At 48.6% G+C, this 20,410-nt stretch overlaps 1 protein-coding gene across 3 annotated transcripts in view; it reads left to right on the plus strand.

Annotated features, from left to right (window-relative positions):
- LOC144721221 (dynein axonemal heavy chain 3-like) overlaps positions 1–20,410 on the plus strand; it is an 814,808-nt gene that overhangs the window by 363,820 nt on the left and 430,578 nt on the right. For all 3 annotated transcript variants that reach the window (XM_078598660.1, XM_078598658.1, XM_078598659.1), the window contains 2 exons: positions 3,630–3,760; positions 16,537–16,732. In XM_078598660.1, coding sequence (XP_078454786.1) covers positions 3,630–3,760; positions 16,537–16,732 — 327 coding nt within the window. The remainder of the gene's footprint in view (positions 1–3,629; positions 3,761–16,536; positions 16,733–20,410) is intronic.

A 20,410-nucleotide genomic window follows, 5' to 3' on the forward strand; every position in this document is an offset into this window, starting at 1 on the left:
TGGTGCAGTCATAGCACTACACGGGTGGCAGGGATGGTGGAGTGATGTGGTACAAGAGGATGTGGAGCTGAGTGGATTTGCCGATGACTGGTACCAGCGGTGTCAAGATCGGCCTCTTTGGAGGAAGCTCGCGAAGGACGCTACTGGGCAGTTGGAGGCAGTCGCTCTCCAACAACAACGGAGGGCAGAGGAGCGACGCTCACAACAACGAGCGGAGCGCCAGGTGGCTAAAGCACAGCAAGTTGGCACAGTAGGGGGCACAGGTGGTGCATCGGCTACTCGTCTCAGTCAGTCGACCCGTGGCACCTGGGTCTGTCCCGTGACCTCCTGCCAGCAGGCGTTCGACACTTCACATGGCCTCAACGTGCACATAGCCTGGCACTAGCGCGAATGGCGGTTGTTGTTGGTGTATCCGATGTGCACTCGGATATCCCTCCGTCTACAAGTATGCTCATAGGATCACCATATGTATTTGAACTTCCTTCGCATCCTACGTGGCCAATCGTGCTCGTAATTCTGCGGACTTAACGCGATTGTAGCCCACTCATGTCACGAGATGGCACTATAATGGTGCACCTGAAATCCACACTTTTGACACTGCCACTCATGACTGAACCTTCAAACTCCCATCACACTTCTCAGTACACTTGGCCTCGACGGGCATTTAAAATAAAAATAAAACAGCCGTTGTTATTTCCTCAGTTTGCTTCGGACTTCACACCGTCATCGTGGTCCTGAGGCTATGCAAGATTCTTAAAGTGTAAACGACACTGAGACTGACCACGTGTTTGCGTCACGCACTGCTCTCTAGTAATTCCTCGGCGTGCGGGTGGAGGAGGATCCTCATTGAATCGACACCGTTAGACGTAAGCAACAGCGGCATGTGGTGTCTCTCGCGTGAACGCGTTCCCTGCCAGGTGTTGCGGCGCTGCTGTGCTCCACGGATGAAACAACGCTTTGATCATCTGTAACTGATGTCAATGGAATAATTGCCAAGTGATATATATATCTTTTTAGGTCCTGAAAAAAAATATGCGCGGAAATTTAAATTGGCCAGTGTCTGGTTTCGATATAAGTTTGATTTAATGCACGGCTCCACCATCAAGAGACCCGTTCACAGTAACAGACCTGCCTTCATTGTTTCTCTCCACACACAAACACGCACGCACGCCACTTTTAACGCAGGGCCTCAAAGCATTTACTGCCGCAGTCATGCATACAGAGCTGATGGAGTCAATAAAACGTATAATGCACCAAGCCGCACTGGTAGAAAGACCTGAGCCAATGTCACAAAATAACCCCGTAAAAAACATTGCCGCGTGCAACCACACGTGACGTCAAAATCATATACACACGTGACTTAACATCATTCGTTTAGCTCCGCTCACAAAAACCCGTTAAGTTGGGATTGGAACAATAAAGGACTGTCAGTCGCTCAAAGAGCACTCCACAAAGGTCACGGTGCTGGAGCCGCACTAAAAATAAGTCTTTCCCAAATAAGTTTCCTGCATGTGGTCCGAAGAAGAGACGTTAAAATGCGGATGGAGGCTTTTGGCACGTTGAACATCGTGAGTCGGGAAGTCACAAAATCAAGTGGGTGGTGATAATCCAAGCCAGATCTTAAAGGTCAGAATCAAGATTTTATATGAATGTCTTGCCTTGGCTTGCAACAACCAATGGCTACCATTCTACCAAAAACGATGGCACAAAGTGATTTTTTTTCTATGAATATTGGCAATGTTGTAATTGAGAATTGTTGACTATATTTTACTACTGTATCACTTGTTACTACTGTATCACTTGATACAGTAGTTTTGCTGTGACGGTGCCACCTGAAGACGGAAGCTTGTGTTGCCTCCGAAACGTCGTGATTAATTTATTTTTATTTTATTTTTTACCTACGTGACTTTACCAAAAAAAACAAAGAGTATGGACAGTTGCAGTCACGAAAACTTCAAATCTAGAATTAAGTTCAACATACACACATAGTAAGCAAATACATATCCAGTATATGAATACCCAACTCAAATAGGTTTTACTCACTCACAAAGCAAGCTAATTTGTTTAAGCCAAGATGCCCCCCCCCATCGTAGAATGAATTTTAAAAAGAGTCCATGACACGGGATACACGGTCCATCTCACTCTTGCTCAGAGCCCCATCAGCAAACCCTGCCCAGCTTCCGACTGCTGCAGAATGCAAAGTGTGTGTGGGTTGGGGCACACGAAGCGTCGCAGCTTCACGGAGCAGTCCAATAAAACTGGCCGTGCTGCGAGACGCGACGGGAACATGTCAGGCCGTTATCATAAACAAAATAGGCGTCATCATCATGATCAATACTGTTGATCCCATGACACCTTGCCATCACTTCCTTCCTTCGGGTGAGGTCCCCTCAGCTGCTGTAAAGTCGATACCTGCTGACATAGATAGAAGGGTCTGCACTTACTGTCTCACCATCACCACCACCACCACGTGATCATAGGTCTTCTCCTTGACTACCGACCTCTGAGTGCCACTCCAATGCCGGTCCCGGGGGACGCCCCCCCTCCGTACTGCTCACACGTCCCACCGATCGCGACCCACTCTTCCTGCCATGTTGCACGCCACACGTCCAGCTTGCTTACTCTGTCTTGCCGTGGAATTCCTGGAATCTTCTGCATACACCTCAATTCAGAGGTCAGAAACTTATTTTTGTCACTTTGCTAGAGAGTGCAGCTCTATGGCCTACACACAGACACCCATCTCTGAACGCTAGACTTGACCTCCCTGCTCTGCCAAACTGATGCACGTAGTTCATCAAACACCTTCCACGCCAATGCACTGCATTCACATGACCCCTGCTCTATGTGCATTGCCACCTACATCCACAAATCATTCCACTCACTGCATGTGCATGTGCAAATACATTTGCAAACTCCACCCCGATGAGTTATTTTTTAAAAACCCCATTGTCTTGTCTCACTACCAATAACTGCAAAGCACTGCAATGCCTCATCCAAGGTCCTCGCCACGAGCCTCAATCATCAACACCCCAAGTAGCGCACACAAAATATGAAGAAATACTCATGAGGCGCTGGTAAATATCACAATACTTTTGATAGGAAGCCGGGATTAGACACTCAGGAGCCTGTGTTGCATTCACGAATGATCACCACGCCTCTCCGTTGGGGCCCTTGGGCCATCCGTGCCTTTAACCTTGGTAACTTGTTTAGCGGGACCAGTTCTGCTGCGCTAAGTTCTCAACAGCGGCGTAGGTTCCGGCTCGCATGGAAACGGTTTGCTCGACCGATGAAAATGCGAGTGATCGCTGCCCTCTTCGGAACTTTAAAGGTGTAAATTGACGTTGCCGTCATGTTGTTGCCGTTTTCGCCGACGCTGCAATGCGCACGGCGCAACGACAGGCCGCGCCGTCTGTGAATAATTCATGAGCAAGCGAGGGGCTTGTTTCAATCTCCAAGCTGAAACGTGTTCTTGCCACTCTATGGTGCGGTGACAAAACTCGGAATTATTTCCGTGCCATGCAGCTGCAACGTTACACTCTCTATTATTTATTAATATAATCCTCCTCGTGAGGTGTGCGCACTGAACAGCAACGCCTTTTGAATGCTCCTCCGGTTTATGTTTTTGGCAGGAGAGGTTAGAGACCGCAGCTGACAACCTCCTTTTCTTGATGGACTACACGTACCTGTCAAAAGAGGACCTCATCCTGAATGGGAATACCTTCTCGTGGCCCGTGCGAATCCTGCCAATTATTCGCAACAGGTAAGAAGCGTTGTCTGTCGGCGTGTTCCGTGAATGTTACGAGCGATGACACTTGGCACACACGCTGTGAGCTCTAAAGTAGTCCCCCCCCCCTGGCTGTAGGGAAGCCGTGGATATGCTGTCATCCCTTAATCTGACTTTTAAATTCTCCACCATAAATTCCCAACGTGTTCCTCGCGTCTGTGGAGCATTCCCTCTCTCTTCGCCTCCCACGGCCCCCCACGAACCTCGAACTCTCTGTCGTCTGCCATCCACCACGTCCAAACCCGCTCTTCGCGTCCTACTTTTCAGATCTCACCTCGGACGTGTGTCTATCCTCACCACCAAGCATTGCTGGTCATTTCAAAATCCAGGTTGGCAATGCGTCTAATTTCCATCTCGAGCAACTTCCAAGTCACTCTTGAAATCTGTCGATCTCTCCCAACTCACTCCCGTGGCCACACTATCCACCTTGTCGGCTCCGGGAACAAGTTTATCACCACTATTTCACCCGTCACTTTTAGCAACGAACACTTTATAAATATCCCCTTTTCCCAACCTAAGCCACCTTAGGTTGAAATCTGTCTCCTTCACTTCTCTGCTGCCGCATTCTTTCTCTCAATTGCAACCCTTTTTTGGTCCTGAGATAGTGGTTAAAATGCCACTTTCCTCTGTTGGGAACCAGTCTCCTGAGTAAAAAAAAAATCACTGCTGAGATCCCACAAAATGATACTCATTTAAACACCCCATAAGGGGCGACCCCTAAGTGGGAGTTCAACTCGTTGCTTCCGATCGAGGTGGGCAAACTTCCGCAGCGCCAGCCGGCCTGGAATGATCGCACGGCAACCACGCACAAAGCCAGAGCAGCCACCGCTGCAGGTGCCTCGCTCGGCTGCCCCTCCTCGTTCACGTGCCTGGCTGTCATTTGTTTTTACACACTTAATATTCAATTCAATTTATGTAATAATGTGTCCATGATGTGCTTCATTTGATCATATATAAGTCAATCTTTCAACATCTATTTTAATGCGTCTCAGCTTCATACGTCATTTGTATCTTTATGCTAAATCCATTAGTTCTAAACGTGACATATCCCAGCGACTCTGTTTTTTTTTTAAAGATATCAATAGGATTATTTTGCCTCGACATTAAAATGTGTAAGGGCTCATTGAGCCGCATCACTGATAGGACGAGGGAGACCCGCGTAAGCGTAGCTGCGTCAGTGGGGTTATTACTGAGTGACAAAGAGACACTGCGCCGGTGTGATGGTCAGCACACCGGACTTGCAATCCAGAGGTCACCACTTCTGGCCATATTCACTGGCGCGACGGTTGAAACAATGGCGCATATTTCTAAAATCCCTCCCATCGCCTCCGTTCACCGGGCAGTGTGAATTAGTACACCCCCCTCAATTGGTTTGGTCACGTGCGGTGGAATAAAATGTGGGTACCTTCAAGATGCCTGACCAGTGTGGAAGAGGAGGCCAAACACCCGTTTGGAGGGCTCTCTCGAGCTTCTGCCAGCAGTGGGGTGAGCAAGCAACTGCAGCCCTGCACCTTGAGCCTTACCACACAGGGTTGTCAGTTTAATCAGGCCCGCCTTTAGCAATAAGATTGCGATTTATGTTAAAAGCCATGTGTGGGATTGTAACTTCAGCTGCATGCACATTGGATACGAGGAGTGGCAAAACCACATTAATGCTATTGCCTGTGATACGGAGGATGATAAGTCACAGATCACAGGATGGAAACGCTGCTCAACTGCAGTGTTTGTTGAACATTGAACTTATTTCGCACCGTACGTGCTAATCGGATGTGCTAATTATGCAATGGGGGTACCCCCCCTCCCGCTTCATTGTGGATTTGATGAGTTCAGCAGTCACGTTTAGCTGCATTGTCGAGTGCTAATGGCACTGCACGTTAACGTTGTTCACGCAATTGCTTCAAGTTAAAAGTGGAGTGCCAGGAAAGTTTTGAGAATCTGCGAGTAAACAACGGGGCATTGCTCTTTGAGGTTTAACTCAGCAGCCACGGCTCACTGCACAAACCTCCCGGTGTAGTTAAACATTAGACTGCACAGTACAAAGTGAGAGACATTTTTTAACTAGAGGTTATGTGCCCTTAACGGTCAAAGGATAATAGATGTATCAACAAACCGTTTCCGCAAGTGTAACTAACCTTCACTTAAACTGTCATTCAAATTTGTAAAGCTCCCTTCGTGCAGATAATATGCGTGTGTGTCCATTCGAAGCCTATATTACTTGTTTGAGCATAGCCTCAATTCTATCGGAAGAGCAGTTGCAAGGTTTTGAGCAGAAGAAATGCCAAAATATTATGTCCAAAATAAACAAAGTGCATCTACATATCAACATCAGTTCAAGCCTCCCGCAAGTCACGTGGCTTCTGTGCGGCCACCCCCACTCTGAGCCCCTCCCCTCTCCCCGCCGCCCCCTGTGAAAGCAGACGCTGCTCCGTGCAGCTCACTCCTTCTCTCTCCTTCACCTCTCTCTTTCTCCCCTCTCACCCTCACAACCCTCTCATCCCCGACATTTTGGCTCGGTCATTCCTTCTCTCCCTTTCTTCCTGTTGCTAATCTTGAGCCGTGCCCTCTTTGTCTGTCGTGGAGACTTCCGTCCCAGCCTCCCTTCTCTTTCCCGCTCCTTTCTCCTTTCCCTTGACTCAATTTTTTTTTTACTTTTTATTTTACCAGGTAAGGCCCACTGAGATACGTAGCTCTTTTTCAGAAGCGACCTGGCCACAAATTATAGCTCAACGAAGTGGCTTATCATGCGGAAATTATAGCGGTCAAATATTGCATGTTTCTAAATGTGGAGGGAAACATCCGGAGGACCTGGAGAAAAATCCACGCGACCACAGGGCCGACATGCAAACTACAAATACACAGGCATCGTTAGGGTCGGGATTGAACCCACAACCTTCTGTATACCAGGAGAGGTGTTTAACATCTTGCCACCGTGGCATATACCTGCCCTTCTCATGGTGGTGGCACCACGAGTAAAGGGTTTCATTGCAAATAATCATGGTGCAATGTCAAGTACTTTATTAAATGTTTTGACCAATTCTGCAAAGACAAACGCAACTTTACTCCGGCAGAACTCCTGCCGCAGTTTCAGACAAGCGACCCTCATTTAAAATATCTTCGCCAGCAACATTAATGTTTAAAAGTTTCAACAACTCAACTTAACAATAGAAATCCACTTCATTTTGTGGGCCAATTAGCATCATGTGATTTTTTTTAAACATCTGTCACAAACACCGCCTTCAAATGAATAATAGAATAAGAAACATATAATAGTAGACGTTTCAGGCAATGGTTCTTTTTCACGAGGTCCATATTTTTTCTTTCAAGGCAACGTTATTGACGAATGCATTTGGGTTTTTGTAAACTGTCCTTGTTGCGCCGTTACCAATGTTGCAGCAGCGGTGGCAGCATCGCCAAACAATTTGTCTAATGTTAAAAGATCGGTCGCAGACTCAAAGCCTAACCATATCACATGTCCGTTTTAATCTTCGAGGCAGTGTCACAGTGCCAATGAATAGGTTTTTTTGTGTGAATTCGAGAAGTGTGGCTGCGCCACACGAAGCCACATGTCATCGCAGCGTCGTGCACCCACAGAAACAAAACAGAGGCACGAGTTGAAAGAGGCCACATCAGGTGAAGCAAATCTCATCTGGCGTACATTTTATTGCACTTAATTCCACATTGATTGCTTTTGTCATGCCCTTGTTGTTTCTGCTGCTACATGGTTCATATGCCTTCGCTAGCCGTGCGCGGGCAATATTCGTCATTTTGTTTTAGCATTCTCCTCGTGGGGAATGCGCGATGAGGATATATATGTGCATTTTGTAGCAGTGGAGCATTGGCCGCCAACGGAGCATCGGGACGCGCGCGGCGACTTTGGAAATGCCCTTGACTTTGATTTTTAACAGGAGATGTAAAAGAGGCTGCAGATAAATGCACAAGAAACAACATGTGAAATTTTCTCCCCCCCCACTCCTCTCTCTGTATCTAAACATACACAGAAGTAGTGCGAATAGCGACAGTGAGAGTCACAACACACATCAACCGTGGCAGTCATGAAGGTAGCTATGTAATAACGGTCTAATTGGCTCCAGTTACTGTGATGTAATTTGAAAAAGGTGCAAAACTATAGCATTTACTACAATGCTAATGACTGCATTTCTTACAACAGTTTAGCCCCTGAATTTGAAACATCGAATCATATGTATGTATGTTGAACTTTTTTCACACCATATGTAGTCAACCATGCTAATTAGAGGTGCGGGGAAGGACAACAAGCTGAATACAAAAGGCAGCTCTAAAGAAATGAGGTATTCAATCTAGATGATTTAAAAGTGCATAGCTCCAGTGGCTTCCTAAACATCGGAAGGAAGAGCGTTCCAGACGGCCTCAGAAACGCATCTGAGAGCGCGCGATGCGGCCACCGCCTTTGTTCGACGGTTCGCCAAAGGCCGCTGCGAGGTCGAACGGTTTGGTTTATGCTCCTTGATGAGAGCGGCGAGGCGTTGTGGTTCATTTGTGGTTCACTCTCCAGCAAGCTGCCGCCGCCACTGCTGCTATGTTGCTCTTGTCAGCCTACAACTTCCCACCGCTGGTCAAATGCCCCCCCGCCCGCCCCCACTGCCTCTCCCATTCCTCCCTTTCCTTCATGGCTCCTTGCCAGCAGCGCTCTCCGAACTCCGCGACGCCGTCTCCCTGCGGCAGTCTCCCGCTGCGGTCTCGTCCCCCCCTCTCGGTCTCCTCTCGTCTCATGGCCGGCTATTCTTCGTGTCGTCTGCTGCCAATTTGCACTCGACTTCATTTTTTTGCTTTCACGACAGCATCGGTGAGCCCGGTTCTTTTTTTCCCTATTTTGCTCATCCCTTAACCCAACTCCTTCCACGTACTCCTTTTTGTAGATTACGAGCCGTAGGCAAGAGTAAATAAACACGGGGGGGAGGCAATGCTTAATTTAGAATAATGGCAAGTTGCAGATTCTATCTGGGGAGTCAAGAGTTCTGCCCTCTGTGGATTCCTGCGTTGAGGGACGTCCCAAAAGAAACTCGGATTCATCAGAGCCTCTTAATTCAAAACGCGTTAACGGGAGGCGCATGCCTGGCGAGTTCACCGTTATTGCCGGCTTCTCCGTGCGATCCCGGCGCAATTCACGTCATTGCGGAAATGCCTTCCAAGTGGAACGTTTACAACCGCCATCATCGCGCCCTGCAGTCGGGCCGCTTCGCCGTCATCTTGAGAATCCCTCGTAACACAAACACACGACCGGCGGTGTGTTCCGGCTGAGATAACGTTGCCCGTGCGGCGTGGGTGGCGGTCTCCGGTGCGTCAATGGTGTCTCGCCGTTAACACATTGGTCACCTGAAGGATTTCCTCCAGTCCGTGCAGTTGTCAGGCTAATTATTTAGTGACGTTGGCAGTGGTGCATAAGTATACAAAGCAAACATATAACTCACCACTTTCGTCCCTCCATAGCACACGTGCCATCAAGGAGGGCCATTGCCCTTTTAATGCAGCGTTATTGATGAATGTGTTGAGTTTTTTGTTGTTATCTGTACAATTATTTGGGTCACGGCCATTCTTGGTCTTCCACAATCTACCCCAGAATGACTGGGCTCATTCCAGGGGTGGGATAATTCTGAGAACGCTATCAGTATTCTTAACAAAGCCCCATTATTTCCCTGACCAAATTGAGCCCACGTATCATCAATCCCCCATTTGGCTTCCTCGAGATGCTTGGCCTGCTTCCTCGTGATGCCGCCGCACGTGCAGGCGTGTCTGCACACAGCAAGCCCTCTCCTGGAAACACTTCCACCAGGAATGTGATCACAGCTTCCTGCTTCAATTCACATCCACATCGGCCATTTGGGATGTGCGGCATTGGTGGCGTGACAAACAATGTAAGTCTTGGTTCAACATTTCCAAAAAATGCCTCGCAGAAAGAGTGTGAAACGACCACGATTTCACCTGGTAAATCCCTTGTGGTGGAATATCTCATTTGCAATGGTGCCCAGGGTGTTAATTGACGCATACATAGCAAACACGCAATGACACGCACACAGTATAGCGGCTGAGATCACTTGATCTCATGCTAAGATAGAGAGACTGAATGCAATTAATGATTTATCCCAATAATTACGACAGTATTTAGATTTCGTAGGTTGGTGTCAGATTGCGAGTTGGTATTTCTGTTCGAGTTCAACTCAGCTCGTCATTCCTCCAGCATAGTCGAAACAGGTCCCTGTCATGGAAATGTGGAATTTCCACTAGTGGCTCCCTGGACTTAAATGCCTCTACGGTGAAAAAAGGAAATATTAGACATATTTTTATACATAGTGTCATGATGAAATCGAGGCATTTGTCACTATGAGCTGCCTTAAACATTCGAAGCCAATGCGTGTGATCATTCGTGTTACGAATAGAAGGAGAAACACTCTTAGCCACGCTCGGCTTCCATTCTCTTCAATTAACCACCACGTTGCATCGGGCAAAAAAAATCCATGGGTCGCGCTGTTTCGTGAAACCGCGGTCACAGCTTGTGACTCATTACTGCCCGCTTTGGGTTCACGATCCCTCACGATGTTGTGAAGATCACGATGTGGAAGCAGCGCTTACGGAGTCAGTCCTGCACGCATTTTTTGTTTGTCCTTTTGTCGCAAATCATACCGCATTTGCCCAATCCAATCAAGTCACCTGGCAAAGAGGCGTTCACTCTGGATACCCTTAGTGACAACTGAGCAAAATCTTGTCAGGGAACAATGCCAGCGCTTGAGAGGCTTGAATGACTGGGCACACGGCAGATGCCTGCGCAGCGTGACTCACGACCTCCAAGATCCAGGATGGTCATGTCTATGCGCTGCTTCTCGGTGGCAGCCCCAACAGTCTGGAACGCTATCCCTCTGCACATTCGCAGCATCATCTCAATCGCCTCCTTCAAGAGAAACTTAAAAACTCACCTTTATACATTGCATTATTATTATTATGTATGTCCAGTGAATCTCTCTCATCTGGCCACCAGACAGCGCTCCAATGCATAGTCTGCTCAAGTGACTGCGTCACCACATGAATGCCGTTTGATCAAAGCACAGGGTCCAAAGGCCCAAAATGCGAAGCAGCCTGCAACAAACGGCGCTTTTGGAGATCTAACGGGGAAGAGTTAATAGGGTTCTTTAACAGCATACTTTTTTAAGAATTTTGAGAGAAACAATTCACAATTGGACGTGAATGCAAGAAGCTGCTGGAGCGCAGCGAGCGCAGTGCAATTCCGATGCACGCCAATTTCTTCTTCTACAAAACATCTCGTTTCACCGTCCCAATTTCTCGCTGCCGGCTTCACGGCGCTCCGACGCCAATCAACGCTTTCAGATTTTCCGTCTCCGCCACTGGGCTGCGTAGGGCGACGAGGGGTGACCTCCGTCGTGCGCCGTGCGTCGTGATGTAGCGGAGTGCTCCCGCCTTAACAACGGACGTGAAAAATCTCCAGCGTGGCCGCGGTTTGAGCGTCGGGGCCGTGCGGACTGCTGTGTGTCACCGTGTGGCGCAGTGATCGCATTTAAACTCCTGGGACACCTGTGGGAAAGAGCTTCATAGCTCATCGGATTCCTCCACTCTGATGAAACATTCTGATTCTGCAGCGAGTGAAGGACGGCACCGTGTCCCCGATGTCCACTCAGACGCTTCACCACCCAAACAACGCAAACTCGATGAAGAGCACCTTGCCAATGTAACCCATGCCACTTGATTATTACAACCGCCTGGATTTTCCTGATGACGCTTGGCGTTATATCAAGTGGAAATGTTGCGGACCTAATTGCTAAATTCAGGTCGTGAGAATTGTTCTTCAGCTTGCTTCTCTCATCTCTCGCTGCTCTGCCCCATCCCGTCCGCCACGCTCCCAGTCTCGACCGTCCCTCTCTGCGCCTCCCCCACCCTGCGCCCAGGCTCGCTCTCTCGCTCTCCTGTCCTCTTCTTCCTCCCCTTCACTGGGAGCAACTCCCACTGCACATGAAACAGTCGTCCTCACTGACCTGCTTCTGTTTTTTCCTTAAAACAACCCCCATCCCTTCTCCCCTAGCCCGTCCTACTGATGCTACTCATTGCCCCGGCCCCCTAGATTCGAACAGGCCTACCCTACCCCTACCTCAACCCCTACCCCTATCACTATGCCTACCCCAACCTCTACCCCAACCCCTACCCTAACCCCTACCCCTACCTCAACCCCCAACCTCTTTCACTACCCCTATCTCTTTCACTACCACTACCCCTATCACAACGCCTATCACTACCCCTGTTGCGACACCAACCCCAATATCTCCTTCAGCAACCCGACCTGTCATCCTTACGGTAACCATAGCTACACCACCACTTTTAATAAGAACCCCACTCTTTATTTCAACCACGATCATCGTATGTACAATTTGTATAATTGTTGCAGAGCGCCTTGGAATAAGGCACTACATAAATTTGTATCAGATAAGATAAGCTTACCAGTGAGCTGAAACAATAGTAATAATCAAATTAAGCGCTTGCACGCATTCCAATTGAATTAGTCGGAGAGTGGAGGAGGTAGCAGAGGGTGCTATGGCAGAAATTTTGCCAGATGATTCTGTGGCCTGACCCAAACATCTTTTGTGAGTCAAGCGGGAAGTTACATCTCAGTGAAGTCACGAACGGTGCTACGGCGGCAGGGCAACTGAGAATCTCGCTTTCGCACAAAACGTTATTTATTTCCAACGAAGTTGTTCAGCAGCTGAAGACACGGCACGAGTATGTGATCACCAAGCTACACACATTTTTTCTGCGATCGAAACGTCGTGATATATATTTTTTATTTTTTTATTTTTTTATACCTACGTGACTTTACCGAAAGAACCAAAGAGGATGGATTCCTGCAGTCACGAAAGCTTCAAATCAAGATTTTCCATTATATATCAACTGCTGAATGAAGGTCTCTTCAAGCCACCGCTATCTCTCACTGTCTCGCAATGTTTCAACAATTCATCAATCTCCTGCAAACGTGGTGACTTCATAGCTCCATCTCCACAGCGGCCGCCTGTGGAGATGGTTGGAGTGCCTTTTGGAAAACTGAACATAGCGATTAAAAGCCACACACCAATGTGTTTTTTTTTTATCTCATGGAACCGTCTGGAATTCCAGAGATTTTAGTGCTGTTGGCTCAGGAGTCTGACAAAGGAATTAGTCCCTGAGCCACCCAGCCACTGCAAGTTTGTATTCACGTGACCTGTGGCTGTGTTCGGTGGGAGGAGGCTCCCATACACGTTGCCGCATTATCCTGGCCCTAAGTCGTTGGGAATTCACAATTCCCATTCCTCTTGTACGCCAGACGTGGTGGCGCGGCATTTGTAATCCCACACTTTGGCGGCAGGGTTTGTGGATCGCACAGATTTCATCGTGTGTTGCAGGATTAACAAACCGATGGAGTTGAAAATGCATATATAATGAAGCGGAACTCTATTCTGTCTGCGCATATAAATAATAATAATATATTTTAGTCCATTGGCCTCTTGGATTTCCAGATCAGCCTTATCCATCAGTGTTTTGTCTAAGCAAGCAAACTCTGGACTGGTTTTTACCGTTTACGTCTCATCGGCAGAGTCAGGTTTGTTAAATTAATTCTGCTGGGTTACCAGATGCTATTGGCAAGAGCACTCCATCGACACCACGGGACCATGCTCACCACGTAAAGTAACAATGGCATTCAAACTGGGAATGTTTGCAAATGTCTGCTGAACTTCGTTTGCACCGTACGTAGCCAACCTTGCTGGACAGAGGTACGGGGAATGGACAACGAAATAAACACGAACAGCAGCTCTAGAGAAACGAGTTTTCAATATAGACTTAAACGCGTACAGCTCCAGTGGCTTCCTAATGACAGTACAGCAAATAGGTTCATGACCCATTCGTGCAGACTTTTGAGTGCTATCCCCTCACAAGTATGGGTTTTCTTCAGGAACTCTTGATTTTTCTCCCACGTAAAAAAAAAATGGAATTGGCCATACGTACCGACAAAAGACCCTCCTGGAATTTTTCTTCTTTTTATGGATGAACCAGAAACATTGAAAAGTATCCATATGTTCTCAGGAAATCACGTTCAGCTTCCCCATTGATGCACAACAGTCGATCGTGCGCACCATCTGCTCATGGCCGACACTGCACCACCTGCGCATGGCCGACACCGTACCACCTGCGCATGGCCGACACCGCACCACCTGCGCATGGCCGACACCGCACCACCTGCGCATGGCCGACACCGCACCACCTGCGCATGGCCGACACCGCACCACCTGCGCATGGCCGACACCGCACCACCACTGCGCATGGCCTACACTGCACCACCTGCGCATGGCCGACACCTCACCACTGCTGCGCATGGCTACTGCTCTGGACTCGGGGAACAGAGGTGGCCAGGCAGCTATGCACGCGTGCATGCCGATAGCTTACGGGCAATGCCCTTTGCGTTCGGGAATTTCCGCAACAAAGAAGTGACCTTGCGAGTGCTGGAGTTACCTAGCTTTACAGTAGCTGCACTGCCGCCGTGTAGCAACAAGGTTAGCGCACTCCGAGCACAGCTTGCTTGGAGGTAGGCGTGCCGTGTGTGCCGAGCGCTTTGCCGGGCCCCAAATCCTAAAGTAAAAGCGGCGACAACGGAGATACACTTTGATGCCAAAAAATGCAGTGCATTGCTTTGATTTGAACGAACACGAATATGTGGCCAGTGTTATGTACGTGTAACATGCGAACTTTCTTGACAGTATCAAAATATATTCTTACGGGTTATGTACGTATGTCGAACTTCTTTCGCACCGTACGTAGTCAACCGTGCTAATCGGAGGTTAAGAGAAGAGCATCGTCACTTGGGATGTTGGTGTTTATTCTCCACATTTTTTCCTGTAAAATCTTGGTGCAGAGGTGGTACCTGAGCCAATCGTGGAATCTATCAATTCCCATGGTCTCTGTGTATGACAACCACTGCCATTCAGAGATGCGAGGTGAAATAATAAATACAATTAGCGGCCAAAAATTGCTTTTCTACAGCACCATCCATGCCAAGGCCTCGCAGCGCTTCACATGTAATGTGACCCAACCCGTAACAAACCCTTCTCGAATAAAACCGAATAAAACCGTGAACAAAAAAACCCGAAGAAAAACTAAAAACGACCATTATATATGCGAGGGGGGGTGGGGGGGGCGGAAACACCTTACACAGATGGATTTGCAAGCGAAAACAAATATGTTATTAGACAAACCTAAAAGACTCGACTCTGACGATCATCGTGTCTGAGTCCACACAACAAGTACCAGTTTGTGCGAAGTTAAGAGTGGTTGTCTTTTTATGAGACTGGCCTCCGATGGAGGTGAACGTATTTATCTGTAGACACGCGTATTTGTAATCATAAAAATATCCATTCGACGTTGTTGATCACACCATCGTAGCTATTGTAATTTTACACATTTCCCACGTCTGGCGTGGGGTTCATCATTAACACGGCAGTCGTTACGCTAACCTACGACCATAAAAGGGCTCACGTTTAATTGCTTTCCACCAACACCATTAGACATTTGCGTCTCTGACCTTGTCCGACCAAGTTGACTTCACGAGCTATGAGTGCCGCATGGTGGAGTGGCACAATGAGGTGCACCCGCCTCTTGCAGGGTGTCACCCTTCATAGGCTCTAGCTAACGTTACGTTCGCGAACAAGCAGTTCTGGGCTCGAAGGGATATCTGCTGTTATCATGCGTGCGTGGGAATTAATAAATACCCTTCGCTTCCAGTGATTTTTTTTATTTCACGCCGCCACAGACCGTATCCTCGTGGTCCGTTATACGCGTCCCTAATTGGTGCGGTGCCCCCTGATTAATTATTTAGCCGTGCGTTGAAAAAATAACCCACATCTTCCTGCGCGGTCCCAGTGGCCGTGTTTCGGAAGCAGCCTCCCTCCTCTGTGACCCTGTCTGTCTCCTTCGCTCTCAGACAAACCCTTGCAGCCACCGGGGGGCTGCGAGAGCGAGACTGACAATCGCCAATCGTGTTTACCCGTGACCGTTAAGTTACCGTGTGAATAGTTCATTCGCTGTCCTTTGCCTCACCCACTGCGAGAGGCGATGCAGACTACTGAGTATCACCTCTCTCTGAAGACAGACCGCAGGAAGCCTGCCCGAGGTTACCTGTTCAAAAGTAAGAGTGGCTCCCTGCTCAAGCCAGCCGTGCTGATGCGAGGCGGTGGAAATCTCACGTTCCTACGGCGTGCGCCACAGGAATATATACGCTGAATGAAACCACCGTTGAATTACCACAAGGTGGTACCTAATTTTTATCGACCACTAAGTTGATCGCAATCGGGAGTTGTTCTTGGAACCTTCTGCTTGCGTTCGAGGCAGAGCACTCTGCCTCGAACGCCATGGCATTTCTTCGCGCACGCCTGAGATCATTCAGGAGCCACTTTCATCCCTGAGCCCCTGAGGCTGCAGCTTCTCCCTGGCGTGTATATGACCCCATCTGCTTTAGAATCCCATTCAGTGCTTCCCACAGGCGTCTCCGAGAAAGAAAAAAAAATCCTCACAAGCTCCCGCACCTCTTTTCTCTCACCCCCTCCATCCCTCCCACCTCCTCTTCCATCGCGCAACGGCTGCCGGCAGGTCTCCTTCCCCCGCCCTCAAACTCACACGCGCTCTCTCTCCCGTCCCACTCTCTCGCTCCCTCGCTCTCTCGCTCTCTCTTTCTCTCGCCCTGTGCCGCTCAGCGAGCTGCGGCTGCAGAAGCAGCACGATGCGGCGGTGTCGGGGCTGGCGCAGCGGCGAGCGGAGCTGGAGCGGCGAATCGCCGCCGTGGCGAGCGCCGTGCGGGACTTCGCGCGCAGGGACCGCGTCGCCGAAGCCGCCGCGCACCTCGCCCGGCTCGACGACGTGGGGCGCCAGGTCCGGGAGCTGCTGGAGGAGGTGAGTCCTCACTTCCCCCCCCACTCACCACCGGCACCGCACTCCAACCCAAACCCCCCCCTCCCACCCCCCTTCCTCCACCGCTCCACGCCACGCTCGGCGATCAAAAGTAATCTTGGCGTACGCGAGAGCGCGGCAGTCGAAACAATGGGCACCAAGTTTCGACGACTTGTGTGTGATGGGGGCACCACGGCAATTACGAAGGTGGCAACGCTGCGGCGATGCTGCTGCTGTGGCGTAGTGGCGGTTAACGCACTGCAACTTGCGATGCAGAGGTCGCCGGGTCAACCTCGGCAGCTGAAACAACGGGGAAAGTTTTTCCTTAAATCGACCCCCCCGCCCATCTCTATCTCCCCCCTCGCCTGGTAGGTTAGCTGCGGTGGTGTGAAGTGTGGGTACTTGCATCCCATCTCTTCGCAGACATCTGGCCTGTGGGGAAGAGACCCTCTATTGGGGTTCTCCAGAGCTCCCTCTAGTGGAGTGGCATGAGCAGTGGCGTGAGCAAGCAATTGCTGGGTCGTACCTCTCACTGTTGAGGACTTGGGTTCAAATCCAGGCTCAGCTGCCCGTGATTAAACAAGGTTATTGAGTGCGGTGAACTGTTCGTATTAGCCCACTCACCACTAAATGCAAATTAAATTATTTACATGTATTTCTCACCGAGTTTGATTAATCCAACAAACATCAATGGCTCACTATGGGAACCTCATTTGCCAGTAAAAAGAAGGGTAAAAAAACAATTATCATATTTTTACTGGCAAATGAGGTTCCCATAGTGTAGATGCTTGCCCCGAGCTCTCATACTCTGATGGTGCATTGTCTTTGAGTTGTGCGCCTTTTGGCGTCATCTGGTCCAACCCATATGAGACTAGGCTCTAAGGAAAGCTGTCTCGGGTGTGGACCAATCAACTTCAAGGACAGTGCACATTATCAGAGTTATGTTCTTTTGTTTGTATTATGACTGCAGGTATTGCGGTCTATGCAAACATGACTCCTTGTAAAAAGGTGTCAGTTTTGTTGCCAGATAGAAGGGTAAAGAACCAATTACCAATGGCTCAATTGACAATCGCTCTTTGTGTGGCCCCAATTGTGGTTACAGAGATGAACTGAAGTTAAGTGATATCAGAAGTATAATGGTGATGTAATTTTCCTGGGCTGGCCTCTGACTGATGTTGCTGCTCAGTATAAGAATTTCTAAACGCGAGTGTGTTTGTGTAATCACATTATGCCAGCGGCGTGTTTGGGATTATTATAATTGGGAGGACGTACATTAAAACTAAACAGCTGCGTGTATTTCTGCTTTGAGGACAACACACACTTTGGCTTTTATTCCACTGAACACCCTTTGTGAACGCACATTGAACATTTACCACCTATTGTGATTTAAAAAAAAAAACGTCAATTCGTTGAGGAGTGTTTGCTGTGCTACCGTGCCATGGGAAAATACTCTCACGCACTGCCGTCGAAGTGGATGTCGTCTCTTGGCACGACGCCGCTCACGTGGCCGAAATATAACGGCGGAGAAAAATGCGACGGGAGAGTATTCCCATCGCTAGCCGTGCTAGGTTTGAGGAGTGGCGATGTTGTCCAGCCCCTGGGGGTCTGTCCGGCCCAAATGAGCAATGCCAGCAGTTTGCAGGGGCCAAGGGATGACCACCGCCCCCACAACTTGGTGCTCACTTCGATGAGCTCACCGGGATGCGAGGGTGAGTTTATCCGCCGCCTGGGATTTGAACTCGCAAGCTTCGTGGCTTTTTGGCCGGGCAATCAAAACCACAGCGCCACCTGGCCGGACAGATTCATGTTGTCGGCATTTAAATTAGCGTTCATTTTTTTTACCTCGGAAATGACAGCACTCTGCAATATGCTTGCGGGCTTTGTATGACGCTGTATATTAATTGCCTACTTCTGTTCTCACATTAACGGAAGCTAACAACACAATAATTCCCCCCCCCCCTTTTTTAATCCCAATAACCATGTGTTTGGTATTTTCAAAGTAACACAAATTGATGACCTCATCGCATCCATTTTTCAAGACAAAAGTGTCTCCCTGCTCAAGTTTAACAAGAGGGTGGGCATCAGCCCAGGGTGGGCATTAGCCCACCCTCTTCATGGTAATTCTGCATTCCTATGGCTGGAAAAATAGCACACTCTGAATAATGATAGTCTGATTACACTCTGAATAATGATAGTCTGATTACACTCTGAAAACTTGGTAACGGCACAGGATTTACCAGCACCTGTGCCTACGGTGATGTAGACACAGTGGCAAGTCACTCTACCAGCGCTGCCTGCACTGACCCCACGTGTTCTTTTCGCTTGGTGGCTCACTCTGTGAATTTCAAAGCGGGCTCAAAAGCGCTCGAGTTCAAAGCGGAACGCTCCGGGAGTTTTCTGCACGGCAAAAGCTGAAAGCAAACAAAAGGCCGATCGGTGCCTTATTTAACATTTGGTTTCTACGAGCGTTCACCTACAGTTCCTGCTTTTAGAAGCCCGGCTCTCCGAGCCTCCGCCATTAACTGTGGACGCTGATAATTCTAAAGGTGTCTCAGGATATCTCTGTGGTCCCGAGGCATGAATAATGACGCCTGAGAATCATGCAAAGGTCAGTGTGGCTCTGTGAGTTTTGGATATGGACACAGAGAACCTTAAACGTGCCTCTGTGTGCCTCGGACATTGACAATAATAATTGCGTAATAATCCCAATGAATTACGAAGGGAAGCCTCAATGAGTCTCAAGATTCCTTGCGGACTGAGCACATCGCTGTACTGCCACCCCTTGGCCATCGTGCAGCACGCAGCCCCATGTCTGCACAACTGGTGTGCACTGCTGGTCGCCTATCCCAATAGCTCACCAAGGCTCAGCCCTCCTTATCTTCCTGCGACCCGACAATATCGCATGCATTCAAGGTGACTTCGGTCATGGGCAACCATATCTAAGTGAACCCCAAGAATGTTACGAATATCGATGCAGTTCTCTGAGCCTTGAGCGTGAACACTGAACTCTGAAGAATCCTGAAGGTGGCTTTGTCCCCGTGACCTTTGGACACATTAACACTCAGCCCAGAGAATCCCAAAGGTACCTTCTTGTGTTATTCCCAATTACATAAGTAATTGTTTTCTTGCACACGAAAGCGGCGAGAGAGCATGCATGCTGAGCGCGTTGCTTTGAACAGACTTCAAGGCTGTTTACTGATTAACTTGAATGCCAACGCATGGTTTGGTTTACTGTACACACGCATGGCTGCGGCAGATATCTGCTGGTGCATTTTTGCACGCTGGCAATGTATGTATATACACAATGTATGTACCGTTTTTATAAAATGAGTCAAAAGTATCTCGGTGAACACATCAGCAATTGAGCATTGCTCATCTCCTTTCGGCGGCCCAGGTTGAAATTCCACATTCCCATGGCAGGCGTCAGTATATTTCTAAATATATATAGAGAGAGGAAACGCATACTGCAATAGCATTTGTTGTTCCTAGCCCTCTTGCTCGTTGGTTGTTTAATTAATTTGAATATAAACGTTTGAGGACAGTCACATTATCACGGTGTATATTTAAGTGTGCGTCGTCTCAAATTGAATTATATATTCGGTTCGTTATTGACTTTGTTTCGCCTAAACGTGCCTCCGTGAGCCATTAACAATAATCAACGCATGCTCTTTCACATCAGTT

This window comes from Lampetra planeri, chromosome 11 (assembly GCF_965212315.1).
Source record: "Lampetra planeri chromosome 11, kcLamPlan1.2.h2, whole genome shotgun sequence".
NCBI classification, from domain to species: Eukaryota; Metazoa; Chordata; class Hyperoartia; order Petromyzontiformes; family Petromyzontidae; genus Lampetra; species Lampetra planeri.